The sequence below is a fragment of the Oncorhynchus keta genome, unplaced genomic scaffold (assembly GCF_023373465.1).
Source record: "Oncorhynchus keta strain PuntledgeMale-10-30-2019 unplaced genomic scaffold, Oket_V2 Un_contig_6067_pilon_pilon, whole genome shotgun sequence".
Lineage (NCBI taxonomy): Eukaryota > Metazoa > Chordata > Actinopteri > Salmoniformes > Salmonidae > Oncorhynchus > Oncorhynchus keta.
In genome coordinates this window covers 140,001-156,530 of record NW_026288657.1, presented here as the reverse complement: position 1 = coordinate 156,530, position 16,530 = coordinate 140,001, and the positions used below count along the sequence as shown (strand labels likewise).

At 43.4% G+C, this 16,530-nt stretch overlaps 1 protein-coding gene across 24 annotated transcripts in view; it reads left to right on the top strand.

Moving 5' to 3' along the window:
• Positions 1-13,485: 13,485 nt before the first annotated feature.
• LOC127925676 (low-density lipoprotein receptor-related protein 3-like) overlaps positions 13,486-16,530 on the top strand; it is a 76,569-nt gene continuing 73,524 nt past the window's right edge. For all 24 annotated transcript variants that reach the window (XM_052510687.1, XM_052510730.1, XM_052510727.1 and 21 more), the window contains exon 1: positions 13,486-13,619. In XM_052510687.1, coding sequence (XP_052366647.1) covers positions 13,567-13,619 — 53 coding nt within the window. In that variant the 5' untranslated portion in view covers positions 13,486-13,566. The remainder of the gene's footprint in view (positions 13,620-16,530) is intronic.

Below are 16,530 nucleotides of genomic sequence, written 5' to 3'. Positions count from 1 at the left end.
GTAGTGTTTACTACATCACCATGTGTCCTGTAGTGTTTACTACATCACCATGTGTCCTGTAGTGTTTACTACATCACCATGTGTCTCTGTAGTGTTTACTACATCACCATGTGTCTCTGTAGTGTTTACTACATCACCATGTGTCTCTGTAGTGTTTACTACATCACCATGTGTCCTGTAGTGTTTACTACATCACCATGTGTCTCTAGTCCTGTAGTGTTTACTACATCACCATGTGTCTCTAGTCCTGTAGTGTTTACTACATCACCATGTGTCTCTGTAGTGTTTACTACATCACCATGTGTCCTGTAGTGTTTACTACATCACCATGTGTCCTGTAGTGTTTACTACATCACCATGTGTCCTGTAGTGTTTACTACATCACCATGTGTCTCTGTAGTGTTTACTACATCACCATGTGTCTCTGTAGTGTTTACTACATCACCATGTGTCTCTGTAGTGTTTACTACATCACCATGTGTCTCTGTAGTGTTTACTACATCACCATGTGTCTCTGTAGTGTTTACTACATCACCATGTGTCCTGTAGTGTTTACTACATCACCATGTGTCCTGTAGTGTTTACTACATCACCATGTGTCTCTGTAGTGTTTACTACATCACCATGTGTCTCTCTGTAGTGTTTACTACATCACCATGTGTCTCTGTAGTGTTTACTACATCACCATGTGTCTCTGTAGTGTTTACTACATCACCATGTGTCTCTGTAGTGTTTACTACATCACCATGTGTCCTGTAGTGTTTACTACATCACCATGTGTCTCTGTAGTGTTTACTACATCACCATGTGTCCTGTAGTGTTTACTACATCACCATGTGTCTCTGTAGTGTTTACTACATCACCATGTGTCCTGTAGTGTTTACTACATCACCATGTGTCTCTGTAGTGTTTACTACATCACCATGTGTCTCTGTAGTGTTTACTACATCACCATGTGTCTCTGTAGTGTTTACTACATCACCATGTGTCTCTGTAGTGTTTACTACATCACCATGTGTCTCTGTAGTGTTTACTACATCACCATGTGTCTCTGTAGTGTTTACTACATCACCATGTGTCCTGTAGTGTTTACTACATCACCATGTGTCCTGTAGTGTTTACTACATCACCATGTGTCTCTGTAGTGTTTACTACATCACCATGTGTCTCTGTAGTGTTTACTACATCACCATGTGTCCTGTAGTGTTTACTACATCACCATGTGTCCTGTAGTGTTTACTACATCACCATGTGTCTCTGTAGTGTTTACTACATCACCATGTGTCTCTGTAGTGTTTACTACATCACCATGTGTCTCTGTAGTGTTTACTACATCACCATGTGTCTCTGTAGTGTTTACTACATCACCATGTGTCTCTGTAGTGTTTACTACATCACCATGTGTCTCTGTAGTGTTTACTACATCACCATGTGTCCTGTAGTAGTACATCACCATGTGTTGTAGTGTTTACTACATCACCATGTGTCCTGTAGTGTTTACTACATCACCATGTGTCTCTGTAGTGTTTACTACATCACCATGTGTCTCTGTAGTGTTTACTACATCACCATGTGTCTCTGTAGTGTTTACTACATCACCATGTGTCCTGTAGTGTTTACTACATCACCATGTGTCTCTGTAGTGTTTACTACATCACCATGTGTCCTGTAGTGTTTACTACATCACCATGTGTCCTGTAGTGTTTACTACATCACCATGTGTCTCTGTAGTGTTTACTACATCACCATGTGTCTCTGTAGTGTTTACTACATCACCATGTGTCTCTGTAGTGTTTACTACATCACCATGTGTCCTGTAGTGTTTACTACATCACCATGTGTCTCTAGTCCTGTAGTGTTTACTACATCACCATGTGTCTCTGTAGTGTTTACTACATCACCATGTGTCCTGTAGTGTTTACTACATCACCATGTGTCTCTGTAGTGTTTACTACATCACCATGTGTCTCTGTGTGTTTACTACATCACCATGTGTCCTGTAGTGTTTACTACATCACCATGTGTCTCTGTAGTGTTTACTACATCACCATGTGTCTCTGTAGTGTTTACTACATCACCATGTGTCCTGTAGTGTTTACTACATCACCATGTGTCTCCTGTAGTGTTTACTACATCACCATGTGTCCTGTAGTGTTTACTACATCACCATGTGTCTCTGTAGTGTTTACTACATCACCATGTGTCTCTGTAGTGTTTACTACATCACCATGTGTCTCTGTAGTGTTTACTACATCACCATGTGTCTACATCACCATGTGTCCTGTAGTGTTTACTACATCACCATTTGTCTCTGTAGTGTTTACTACATCACCATGTGTCCTGTAGTGTTTACTACATCACCATGTGTCTCTGTAGTGTTTACTACATCACCATGTGTCTCTGTAGTGTTTACTACATCACCATGTGTCCTGTAGTGTTTACTACATCACCATGTGTCTCTGTAGTGTTTACTACATCACCATGTGTCTCTGTAGTGTTTACTACATCACCATGTGTCTCTGTAGTGTTTACTACATCACCATGTGTCTCTGTAGTGTTTACTACATCACCATGTGTCTCTGTAGTGTTTACTACATCACCATGTGTCTCTGTAGTGTTTACTACATCACCATCTCTGTAGTGTTTACTACATCACCATGTGTCCTGTAGTGTTTACTACATCACCATGTGTCCTGTAGTGTTTACTACATCACCATGTGTCCTGTAGTGTTTTACTGTGTCTCTGTAGTGTTTACTACATCACCATGTGTCTCTGTAGTGTTTACTACATCACCATGTGTCTCTGTAGTGTTTACTACATCACCATGTGTCCTGTAAATGTTTAAATACATCACCATTTGTCTCTAGTGTTTACTACATCACCATGTGTCCTGTAGTGTTTACTACATCACCATGTGTCTCAGTGTTTACTACATCACCATGTGTCCTGTAGTGTTTACTACATCACCATGTGTCCTGTAGTGTTTACTACATCACCATGTGTCCTGTAGTGTTTACTACATCACCATGTGTCCTGTAGTGTTTACTACATCACCATGTGTCTCTGTAGTGTTTACTACATCACCATGTGTCCTGTAGTGTTTACTACATCACCATGTGTCTTTGTAGTGTTTACTACATCACCATGTGTCTCTGTAGTGTTTACTACATCACCATGTGTCTCTGTAGTGTTTACTACATCACCATGTGTCCTGTAGTGTTTACTACATCACCATGTGTCTCTGTAGTGTTTACTACATCACCATGTGTCCTGTAGTGTTTACTACATCACCATGTGTCTCTGTAGTGTTTACTACATCACCATGTGTCCTGTAGTGTTTACTACATCACCATGTGTCTCTGTAGTGTTTACTACATCACCATGTGTCTCTGTAGTGTTTACTACATCACCATGTGTCCTGTAGTGTTTACTACATCACCATGTGTCTCTGTAGTGTTTACTACATCACCATGTGTCTCTGTAGTGTTTACTACATCACCATGTGTCCTGTAAATGTTTAAATCAAATCAAATCCATGTATATAGTCTCTGTAGTGTTTACTACATCACCATGTGTCTGTAGTGTTTACTACATCACCATGTGTCTCTGTAGTGTTTACTACATCACCATGTGTCCTCTGTAGTGTTTACTACATCACCATGTGTCTCTGTAGTGTTTACTACATCACCATGTGTCTCTGTAGTGTTTACTACATCACCATGTGTCTCTGTAGTGTTTACTACATCACCATGTGTCTCTGTAGTGTTTACTACATCACCATGTGTCTCTGTAGTGTTTACTACATCACCATGTGTCCTGTAGTGTTTACTACATCACCATGTGTCCCCTTTACTACATCACCATGTGTCTCTGTAGTGTTTACTACATCACCATGTGTCCTGTAGTGTTTACTACATCACCATGTGTCTCTGTAGTGTTTACTACATCACCATGTGTCTGTAGTGTTTACTACATCAGTGTCCTGTAGTGTTTACTACATCACCATGTGTCATCACCATGTGTCTCTGTAGTGTTTACTACATCACCATGTGTCTCTGTAGTGTTTACTACATCACCATGTGTCCTCTGTAGTGTTTACTACATCACCATGTGTCTCTGTAGTGTTTACTACATCACCATTTGTCTCTGTAGTGTTTACTACATCACCATGTGTCTCTGTAGTGTTTACTACATCACCATGTGTCCTGTAGTGTTTACTACATCACCATTTGTCTCTGTAGTGTTTACTACATCACCATGTGTCTCTGTAGTGTTTACTACATCACCATCACTACATCACCATTTGTCTCTGTAGTGTTTACTACATCACCATGTGTCCTGTAGTGTTTACTACATCACCATGTGTCTCTGTAGTGTTTACTACATCACCATGTGTCCTGTAGTGTTTACTACATCACCATGTGTCTCTGTAGTGTTTACTACATCACCATGTGTCCTGTAGTGTTTACTACATCACCATGTGTCCTGTTGTTTACTACATCACCATGTGTCCTGTGTTTAGTGTTGTTTACTACATCACCATTTGTCTCTGTAGTGTTTACTACATCACCATGTGTCCTGTAGTGTTTACTACATCACCATGTGTCTCTGTAGTGTTTACTACATCACCATTTGTCTCTGTAGTGTTTACTACATCACCATGTGTCTCTGTAGTGTTTGCTACATCACCATTTGTCTCTGTTTAGTGTTTACTACATCACCATGTGTCCTGTAGTGTTTACTACATCACCATGTGTCCTGTAGTGTTTACTACATCACCATGTGTCTCTGTAGTGTTTACTACATCACCATGTGTCTCTGTAGTGTTTACTACATCACCATGTGTCTCTGTAGTGTTTACTACATCACCATGTGTCTCTGTAGTGTTTACTACATCACCATGTGTCCTGTAGTGTTTACTACATCACCATGTGTCTCTGTAGTGTTTACTACATCACCATGTGTCTCTGTAGTGTTTACTACATCACCATGTGTCTCTGTAGTGTTTACTACATCACCATGTGTCTCTAGTGTTTACTACATCACCATGTGTCTCTGTTTAGTGTTTACTACATCACCATGTGTCCTGTAGTGTTTACTACATCACCATGTGTCTCTGTAGTGTTTACTACATCACCATGTGTCTCTGTGTAGTGTTTACTACATCACCATGTGTCTCTGTAGTGTTTACTACATCACCATGTGTCTCTGTAGTGTTTACTACATCACCATGTGTCTCTGTAGTGTTTACTTCTCCGCTGTGCAATCTGGTTTCCGAGCCGGTCACGGGTGCACCTCAGCCACACTCAAGGTACTAAATGATATCATAACCGCCATCGATAAAAGACAGTACTGTGCAGCCGTCTTCATCGACCTCGCCAAGGCTTTCGACTCTGTCAATCACCAAATTCTTATCGGCAGACTCAACAGCCTCGGTTTTTCGGATGACTGCCTTGCCTGGTTCACCAATTACTTTGCAGACAGAGTTCAGTGTGTCAAATCAGAGGGCATGCTGTCCGGTCCTCTGGCAGTCTCTATGGGGGTGCCACAGGGTTCACCTCGGGCCGACTCTTTTCTCTGTATATATCAATGATGTTGCTCTTGCTGCGGGCGATTCCCTGATCCACCTCTACGCAGACGACACCATTCTATATACTTTCGGCCCGTCATTGGACACTGTGCTATCCAACCTCCAAACGAGCTTCAATGCCATACAGCACTCCTTCCGTGGCCTCCAACTGCTCTTAAACGCGAGTAAAACCAAATGCATGCTTTTCAACCGATCGCTGCCTGCACCCGCATGCCCGACTAGCATCACCACCCTGGATGGTTCCAACCTTGAATATGTGGACATCTATAAGTACCTAGGTGTCTGGCTAGACTGCAAACTCTCCTTCCAGACTCACATCAAACATCTCCAATCAAAATCAAATCCAGAGTCGGCTTTCTATTCCGCAACAAAGCCTCCTTCACTCACGCTGCCAAGCTTACCCTAGTAAAACTGACTATCCTACCGATCCTCGACTTCGGCGATGTCATCTACAAAATGGCTTCCAACACTCTACTCAGCAAACTGGATGCAGTCTACCACAGTGCCATCCGTTTTGTCACTAAAGCACCTTATATCACCCACCACTGCGACTTGTATGCTCTAGTCGGCTGGCCCTCACTACATATTCGTCGCCAGACCCACTGGCTCCAGGTCATCTACAAGTCCATGCTAGGTAAAGCTCCGCCTTATCTCAGTTCACTGGTCACGATGGCAACACCCATCCGTAGCACGCGCTCCAGCAGGTGTATCTCACTGATCATCCCTAAAGCCAACACCTCATTTGGCCGCCTTTCGTTCCAGTACTCTGCTGCCTGTGACTGGAACGAATTGCAAAATCGCTGAAGTTGGAGACTTTATCTCCCTCTCCAACTTCAAACATCAGCTATCCGAGCAGCTAACCGATCGCTGCAGCTGTACATAGTCTATAGGTAAATAGCTCACCCTTTTTCACCTACCTCATTCCCATACTGTTTTTATACTGTTTTTATTTATTTACTTTTCTGCTCTTTTGCACACCAATATCTCTACCTGTACATGCCCATCTGATCATTTATCACTCCAGTGTTAATCTGCAAAATTGTATTATTCGCCTACCTCCTCATGCCTTTTGCACACATTGTATATAGACTGCCCATTTTTTCTACTGTGTTATTGACTTGCTAATTGTTTACTCCATGTGTAACTCTGTGTTGTCTGTTCACACTGCTATGCTTTATCTTGGCCAGGTCGCAGTTGCAAATGAGAACTTGTTCTCAACTAGCCTACCTGGTTAAATAAAGGTGAAATAAATAAAATACATCACCATGTGTCCTGTAGTGTTTACTACATCACCATGTGTCTCTGTAGTGTTTACTACATCACCATGTGTCTCTGTAGTGTTTACTACATCACCATGTGTCTCTGTAGTGTTTACTACATCACCATGTGTCTCTGTAGTGTTTACTACATCACCATGTGTCTCTGTAGTGTTTACTACATCACCATGTGTCTCTGTAGTGTTTACTACATCACCATGTGTCTCTGTAGTGTTTACTACATCACCATGTGTCCTGTAGTGTTTACTACATCACCATGTGTCTCTGTAGTGTTTACTACATCACCATGTGTCTCTGTAGTGTTTACTACATCACCATGTGTCCTGTAGTGTTTACTACATCACCATGTGTCTCTGTAGTGTTTACTACATCACCATGTGTCCTGTAGTGTTTACTACATCACCATGTGTCTCTAGTCCTGTAGTATTTACATCACCATGTGTCTCAGTTCAGATCAGTCTCATGGTTTTGTTCATTGATTCTGACCAATATGTACCTTGAAGCTGCGCTGTGTGTGTGTGTGTGTGTGTGTGTGAGAGACTTATATGCGCTGTGTGTGTGTGTATGTGTGTGTATGTGTGTGTGTGTGTGTGTGTGTGTGTGTGTGTGTGTGTGTGTGTGTGTGTGTGTGTGTGTGTGTGTGTGTGTGTGTGTGTGTGTGTGTGTGTGTGTGTGTATGTGTGTGTGTGTGTGTGTGTGTGTGTGTGTGTGTGTGTGTGTGTGTGTGTGTGTGTGTGTGTGTGTGTGTGTGTTCGAGGCCCTTTCTCCTCCAGGGTGAGAGACAATTAATGAGATGGATATTTTCAGCACCTGGTGCTCTGCAGATTGAAAAAATGAAAATAGAGAATTCAGAGAAAGAGAGAGAGAGAAAGAGGGAGGAAGTGTGAGAGAGCTAGGGGAAGAGAAAGGGAGTGTGTGAGAGAACTTGGATAGAGAGAGAGGACGAGGGAGAGGAAGAGAGAGAGAGAAAGAGGGAGGAAGTGAGAGAGAGAGAGAGAGAGACAGAGAGAGAGGGAGATAGACAGAGAGAGAGGTGGAAGAGTGTATTAAAGCTAAGGTGGTGAGGTCACTGGGCCCTTCCTCTCTTCCTTTCCATGTCTTTGAAGCAGGGGCTTGTGGGGAACGCAGTCCAGGTCCTGATAAGAGGCTCGTCATACAAACACAGAGCCTTCAGAAAGTATTCAGACCCCACGACTTTTCCCACATTTTGTTACATTACAGACTATTTCTAAAATTCATGAAATAGTTTTTTTTCTCATTACTTTACACACAATACCCCATAATTGTGATAAGGTGCGTCTCGGTGAGAGGTGTAGGAGTCAGGCGCAGGAGAGCAGGGATTTCTGAGAAGCGTGTTTAATATATATATATTTATATACATAGTCCACCAATACAAAATTGGCACAGATGAAAATCCCAAACTCTCGAAGGAACAGAAACTAAACACATGGAGGAACAACCACAGTTCCGACACTTAACTACACGTACGTAAAACAATAAACATCATAGATCATCGAACGCAAATACACACAAGCTTAATCCTGCAGGAACTAAGGCAGGCAACAGGTGCCCTAAATACACACAGAAATAAACGCAAATGAAACCAGGTGTGAAAAGGACAAAACAATCAGAAAATGAAAAAGGGATTGGTGGCGGCTAGTAAACCGGCGACGCACGAACAGGGAGAGGAGTTACCTTCTGTAGAAGTCGTGACAGCACCCCCCTGACGCGCGGCTCCCGACCCGGAGGACGAGGCGCAGGGCGATCCGGATGGAAGCGGTGAAACTCCCTTAGCATAGGTGGATCCAGTACGTCCTCCGACGGCACCCAGCATCTCTCCTCCGGACCGTACCCCTCTCAGTACACGAGGTACTGAAGCCTCGAGTCCAGGACTGAACTGCATACGTCGGTAGAAGTCGTGACAATAATGACAAAGCAAAAACAGGTTTTTATAAATTCTTGCTTATAATAATAATACATAAAAAAAAATATATATATATATATAACATTTCCATAAGTATTCAGACCCTTTACTCAGTACTTTGTTGAAGCACCTTTGGCAGCGATTACAACCTCGAGTCTTCTTCTTCGGTATGACGCTACAAACTTGACACACCTATATTTGGGGAGTCTATCTCATTCTTTGCTGCAGAGGTATTTTCAGGTCTCTCCAGAGATGTTCAATCGGATTCAAGTCCGGGTTCTGGCTGGGCCAGTTAAGTACATTCAGAGACTTGTCCCGAAGCCACTCCTGTTTTATCTTGGCTATGTGCTTAGTGTCGTTGTCCTGTTGGAATAATAATATATGCCATTTAGCTGACGCTTTTATCCAAAGCGACTTACAGTCATGTGTGCATACATTCTACGTATATTATTATTATATATTATTATTATATATTATTATTTATATTATTATATTACTGTTGGAAGGTGAACCTTCGCCGCAGTCGGAGGTCCTGAACGCTTGGGAGCAGGTTTTCATCAAGGATCTCTGTACTTTTCTACCTTCATCTTTCCCTCGATTCTGACTAGTCTCCCAGTCCCCACAGAAACATCCCCACAGCATGATGCTGTCACCACCATGCTTCACCGTAGGGATGGTGCCAGGTTTCCTCCAGATGTGACACTTGGCATTCAGGCCAAATGGTTCAATCTTGGTTTCATCAGACCAGAGAATCTTGTTTCTCATGGTTTGAGAGTACTTTAGGTGCCTTTGGGCAAACTCCAAGTGGGCTGTCATGTGCTTTCTTACTGAGGAGTGGCTTCCGTCTGGCCACTCTACCATAAAGGCCTGATTGGTGGAGTGCTGCGGAAATGGTTGTCCTTCTGGAAGGTTCTCCCATCTCCACAGAGGACCTCTGGAGCTCTGTCAAAGTGACCATCGGGTTCTTGGTCACCTCCCTGACCAAGGAAGGCCCTTCTCCCTGATTGCTCAGTTTAGAGCGGCCAGCTCTAGGAAGAGTCTTGGTGGTTCCAGACTTCTTCCATTTAAGAATGATGGAGGCCACTGTGTCCTTGAGGACCTTGAACATGTTCAATACCACCACATATCTACAGCATGTTCAATACCACCACATATCTACAACATGTTCAATACCACCACATATCTACAACATGTTCAATACCACCACATATCTACAACATGTTCAATACCACCACATATCTACATGTTCAATACCACCACATATCTACAACATGTTCAATACCACTACATATCTACAACATGTTCAATACCACCACATATCTACAACATGTTCAATACCACCACATATCTACAACATGTTCAATACCACCACATATCTACAACATGTTCAATACCACCACATATCTACAACATGTTCAATACCACCACATATCTACAACATGTTCAATACCACCACATATCTACAACATGTTCAATACCACCACATATCTACAACATGTTCAATACCACCACATATCTACAACATGTTCAATACCACCACATATCTACAACATGTTCAATACCACCACATATCTACAACATGTTCAATACCACCACATATCTACAACATGTTCAATACCACCACATATCTACAACATGTTCAATACCACCACATATCTACAACATGTTCAATACCACCACATATCTACAACACAACATGTTCAATACCACCACATATCCACAACATGTTCAATACCACCACATATCTACAACATGTTCAATACCACCACATATCCACAACACAACATGTTCAATACCACCACATATCCACAACATGTTCAATACCACCACATATCTACAACATGTTCAATACCACCACATATCTACAACATGTTCAATACCACCACATATCTACAACATGTTCAACACCACCACATATCTACAACATGTTCAACACCACCACATATCTACAACATGTTCAATACCACTACATATCTACAACACAACATGTTCAATGCCACCACATATCTACAACATGTTCAATACCACTACATATCTACAACACAACATGTTCAATGCCACCACATATCTACAACATGTTCAATACCACTACATATCTACAACACAACATGTTCAATGCCACCACATATCTACAACATGTTCAATGCCACCACATATCTACAACATGTTCAATACCACCACATATCTACAACATGTTCAATACCACCACATATCTACAACATGTTCAATACCACTACATATCTACAACATGTTCAATACCACTACATATCTACAACATGTTCAATACCACTACATATCTACAACATGTTCAATACCACCACATATCTACAACATGTTCAATACCACCACATATCTACAACATGTTCAATACCACTACATATCTACAACATGTTCAATACCACTACATATCTACAACATGTTCAATACCACTACATATCTACAACATGTTCAATGCCACCACATATCTACAACATGTCCAATACCACCACATATCTACAACATGTTCAATACCACTACATATCTACAACATGTTCAATACCACTACATATCTACAACATGTTCAATACCACCACATATCTACAACATGTTCAATACCACCACATATCTACAACATGTTCAATACCACTACATATCTACAACATGTTCAATACCACTACATATCTACAACATGTTCAATACCACAACATGTTCATATCTACAACATGTTCAATGCCACCACATATCTACAACATGTTCAATACCACCACATATCTACAACATGTTCAATACCACCACATATCTACAACATGTTCAATACCACCACATATCTACAACATGTTCAATACCACCACATATCTACAACATGTTCAATACCACCACATATCTACAACATGTTCAATACCACCACATATCTACAACATGTTCAATACCACCACATATCTACCACATGTTCAATACCACCACATATCTACAACACAACATGTTAATATTGTTCATATTACATTATAAACAGGATGTTGTTACCCACTGTGTCACCAGAATACATTAGAAACAGGATGTTGTTACCCACTGTGTCACCAGAAACAGGATGTTGTTACCCACTGTGTCACCAGAAACAGGATGTTGTTACCCACTGTGTCACCAGAAACAGGATGTTGTTACCCACTGTGTCACCAGAAACAGGATGTTGTTACCCACTGTGTCACAGGATGTTGTTACCAGAAACAGGATGTTGTTACCCACTGTGTCACCAGAATACATTATAAACAGGATGTTGTTACCCACTGTGTCACCAGAAACAGGATGTTGTTACCCACTGTGTCACCAGAAACAGGATGTTGTTACCCACTGTGTGACCAGAAACAGGATGTTGTTACCCACTGTGTCACCAGAATACATTAGAAACAGGATGTTGTTACCCACTGGGACACCAGAAACAGGATGTTGTTACCCACTGTGTCACCAGAATACATTAGAAACAGGATGTTGTTACCCACTGTGTCACCAGAAACAGGATGTTGTTACCCACTGTGTCACCAGAAACAGGATGTTGTTACCCACTGTGTCACCAGAATACATTATAAACAGGATGTTGTTACCCACTGTGACACCAGAATACATTAGAAACAGGATGTTGTTACCCACTGTGTCACCAGAATACATTAGAAACAGGATGTTGTTAACCACTGTGACACCAGAAACAGGATGTTGTTACCCACTGTGTCACCAGAATACATTAGAAACAGGATGTTGTTACCCACTGTGTCACCAGAAACAGGATGTTGTTACCCACTGTGTCACCAGAAACAGGATGTTGTTACCCACTGTGTCACCAGAATACATTAGAAACAGGATGTTGTTACCCACTGTGTCACCAGAAACAGGATGTTGTTACCCACTGTGTCACCAGAAACAGGATGTTGTTACCCACTGTGTCACCAGAAACAGGATGTTGTTATCCACTGTGTCACCAGAATACATTAGAAACAGGATGTTGTTACCCACTGTGTCACCAGAAACAGGATGTTGTTACCCACTGTGTCACCAGAATACATTAGAAACAGGATGTTGTTACCCACTGTGACACCAGAAACAGGATGTTGTTACCCACTGTGTCACCAGAATACATTAGAAACAGGATGTTGTTACCCACTGTGACACCAGAAACAGGATGTTGTTACCCACTGTGTTCCTGTAAGGAAGTGAGACATGGTGTGACTGCATCAGGGACAATAACTAACTTCTCACAAACAGTTATTTGTATCTCGGTTGTATTTTTGTGAACCACATACCACTCTGTTAATACAAGTCTGTCTGATTGTAGTCTCTCTCTCTCCTCTCTCTCTCTCTCTCTCTCTCTCTCTCTCTCTCTCTCTCTCTCTCTCTCTCTCTCTCTCTCTCTCTCTCTCTCCCTCTCTCTCTCTCTCTCAATCTCTCTCTCTCTCTCTCTCTCTCTCCCTTTCTCTCTCCCTCTCCTCTCTCTCTCTCTCTCTCTCTCTCTCTCTCCCTCTCTCTCGGTCTCTCTCTCTCTCTCTCTCCTCTCTCTCTCTGTCTCTCTCTCTCTCTCTCACTCTCTCTCTCTCTCTCTCTCTCTCTCTCTCTCTCTCTCTCTCTCTCTCTCTCTCTCTCTCTCTCTCTCTCTCTCTCTCTCTCTCTCTCTCTCTCTCTCTCTCTCTCTCTCCCTCTCCCTCTCCCTCTCCTCTCCTTAGCATCATGCAGTGGCAAGGTTGATCTTCATACAGAGAGAAGAGGTGTAATCTACAGCCCCTCCTGGCCCCTCAACTACCCCCCCGGGATGAACTGTTCCTGGAACATAGAGGGGGACAGGGGAGAGGTTATCACCATCAGGTAACATAGAGGGGACAGGAGAGAGGTTATCACCATCAGGTAACATAGAGGGGGACAGGAGAGAGGTTATCACCATCAGGTAACATAGAGGGGACAGGAGAGAGGTTATCACCATCAGGTAACATAGAGGGGACAGGAGAGAGGTTATCACCATCAGGTAACATAGAGGGGACAGGGGAGAGGTTATCACCATCAGGTAACATAGAGGGGACAGGAGAGAGGTTATCACCATCAGGTAACATAGAGGGGGACAGGAGAGAGGTTATCACCATCAGGTAACATAGAGGGGACAGGAGAGAGGTTATCACCATCAGGTAACATAGAGGGGGACAGGAGAGAGGTTATCACCATCAGGTAACATAGAGGGGGACAGGGGAGAGGTTATCACCATCAGGTAACATAGAGGGGACAGGAGAGAGGTTATCACCATCAGGTAACATAGAGGGGACAGGAGAGAGGTTGTCACCATCAGGTAACATAGAGGGGACAGGAGAGAGGTTATCACCATCAGGTAACATAGAGTGGACAGGAGAGAGGTTATCACCATCAGGTAACATAGAGGGGACAGGAGAGAGGTTATCACCATCAGGTAACATAGAGGGGGACAGGAGAGAGGTTATCACCATCAGGTAACATAGAGGGGGCAGGAGAGAGGTTATCACCATCAGGTAACATAGAGGGGACAGGGGAGAGGTTATCACCATCAGGTAACATAGAGGGGACAGGAGAGAGGTTATCACCATCAGGTAACATAGAGGGGACAGGAGAGAGGTTATCACCATCAGGTAACATAGAGGGGACAGGAGAGAGGTTATCACCATCAGGTAACATAGAGGGGACAGGAGAGAGGTTATCACCATCAGGTAACATAGAGGGGACAGGGAGAGGTTATCACCATCAGGTAACATAGAGGGGACAGGAGAGAGGTTATCACCATCAGGTAACATAGAGGGGACAGGAGAGGAGGTTATCACCATCAGGTAACATAGAGGGGACAGGAGAGAGGTTATCACCATCAGGTAACATAGAGGGGACAGGAGAGAGGTTATCACCATCAGGTAACAACATAGAGGGGACAGGAGAGAGGTTATCACCATCAGGTAACATAGAGGGGACAGGAGAGAGGTTATCACCATCAGGTAACATAGAGGGGACAGGAGAGGGGTTATCACCATCAGGTAACATAGAGGGGACAGAAGAGAGGTTATCACCATCAGGTAACATAGAGGGGACAGGAGAGAGGTTATCACCATCAGGTAACATAGAGGGGGACAGGAGAGAGGTTATCACCATCAGGTAACATAGAGGGGGACAGGAGAGAGGTTATCACCATCAGGTAACATAGAGGGGACAGGAGAGAGGTTATCACCATCAGGTAACATAGAGGGGACAGGAAAGAGGTTATCACCATCAGGTAACATAGAGGGGACAGGAGAGAGGTTATCACCATCAGGTAACATAGAGGGGACAGGAGAGAGGTTATCACCATCAGGTAACATAGAGGGGACAGGAGAGGAGGTTATCACCATCAGGTAACATAGAGGGGACAGGAGAGAGGTTATCACCATCAGGTAACATAGAGGGGGACAGGAGAGAGGTTATCACCATCAGGTAACATAGAGGGGGACAGGAGAGAGGTTATCACCATCAGGTAACATAGAGGGGACAGGGGAGAGGTTATCACCATCAGGTAACATAGAGGGGACAGGAGAGAGGTTATCACCATCAGGTAACATAGAGGGGACAGGAGAGGAGGTTATCACCATCAGGTAACATAGAGGGGACAGGAGAGAGGTTATCACCATCAGGTAACATAGAGGGGGACAGGGGAGAGGTTATCACCATCAGGTAACATAGAGGGGACAGGAGAGAGGTTATCACCATCAGGTAACATAGAGGGGACAGGAGAGAGGTTATCACCATCAGGTAACATAGAGGGGACAGGAGAGAGGTTATCACCATCAGGTAACATAGAGGGGACAGGAGAGAGGTTATCACCATCAGGTAACATAGAGGGGACAGGAGAGAGGTTATCACCATCAGGTAACATAGAGGGGACAGGAGAGAGGTTATCACCATCAGGTAACATAGAGGGGGACAGGAGAGAGGTTATCACCATCAGGTAACATAGAGGGGGACAGGAGAGAGGTTATCACCATCAGGTAACATAGAGGGGGACAGGAGAGAGGTTATCACCATCAGGTAACATAGAGGGGACAGGAGAGGTTATCACCATCAGGTAACATAGAGGGGGACAGGAGAGAGGTTATCACCATCAGGTAACATAGAGGGGGACAGGAGAGAGGTTATCACCATCAGGAGAGAGGTTATCACCATCAGGTAACATAGAGGGGACAGGAGAGGTTATCACCATCAGGAGAGAGGTTATCACCATCAGGAGAGAGGTTATCACCATCAGGTAACATAGAGGGGACAGGAGAGAGGTTATCACCATCAGGTAACATAGAGGGGGACAGGAGAGAGGTTATCACCATCAGGTAACATAGAGGGGACAGGAGAGAGGTTATCACCATCAGGTAACATAGAGGGGGACAGGAGAGAGGTTATCACCATCAGGTAACATAGAGGGGACAGGAGAGAGGTTATCACCATCAGGAGAGAGGTTATCACCATCAGGTAACATAGAGGGGACAGGAGAGAGGTTATCACCATCAGGTAACATAGAGGGGACAGGAGAGAGGTTATCACCATCAGGTAACATAGAGGGGACAGGAGAGAGGTTATCACCATCAGGAGAGAGGTTATCACCATCAGGTAACATAGAGGGGACAGGAGAGAGGTTATCACCATCAGGTAACATAGAGGGGACAGGAGAGAGGTTATCACCATCAGGTAACATAGAGGGGACAGGAGAGAGGTTATCACCATCAGGTAACATAGAGGGGGACAG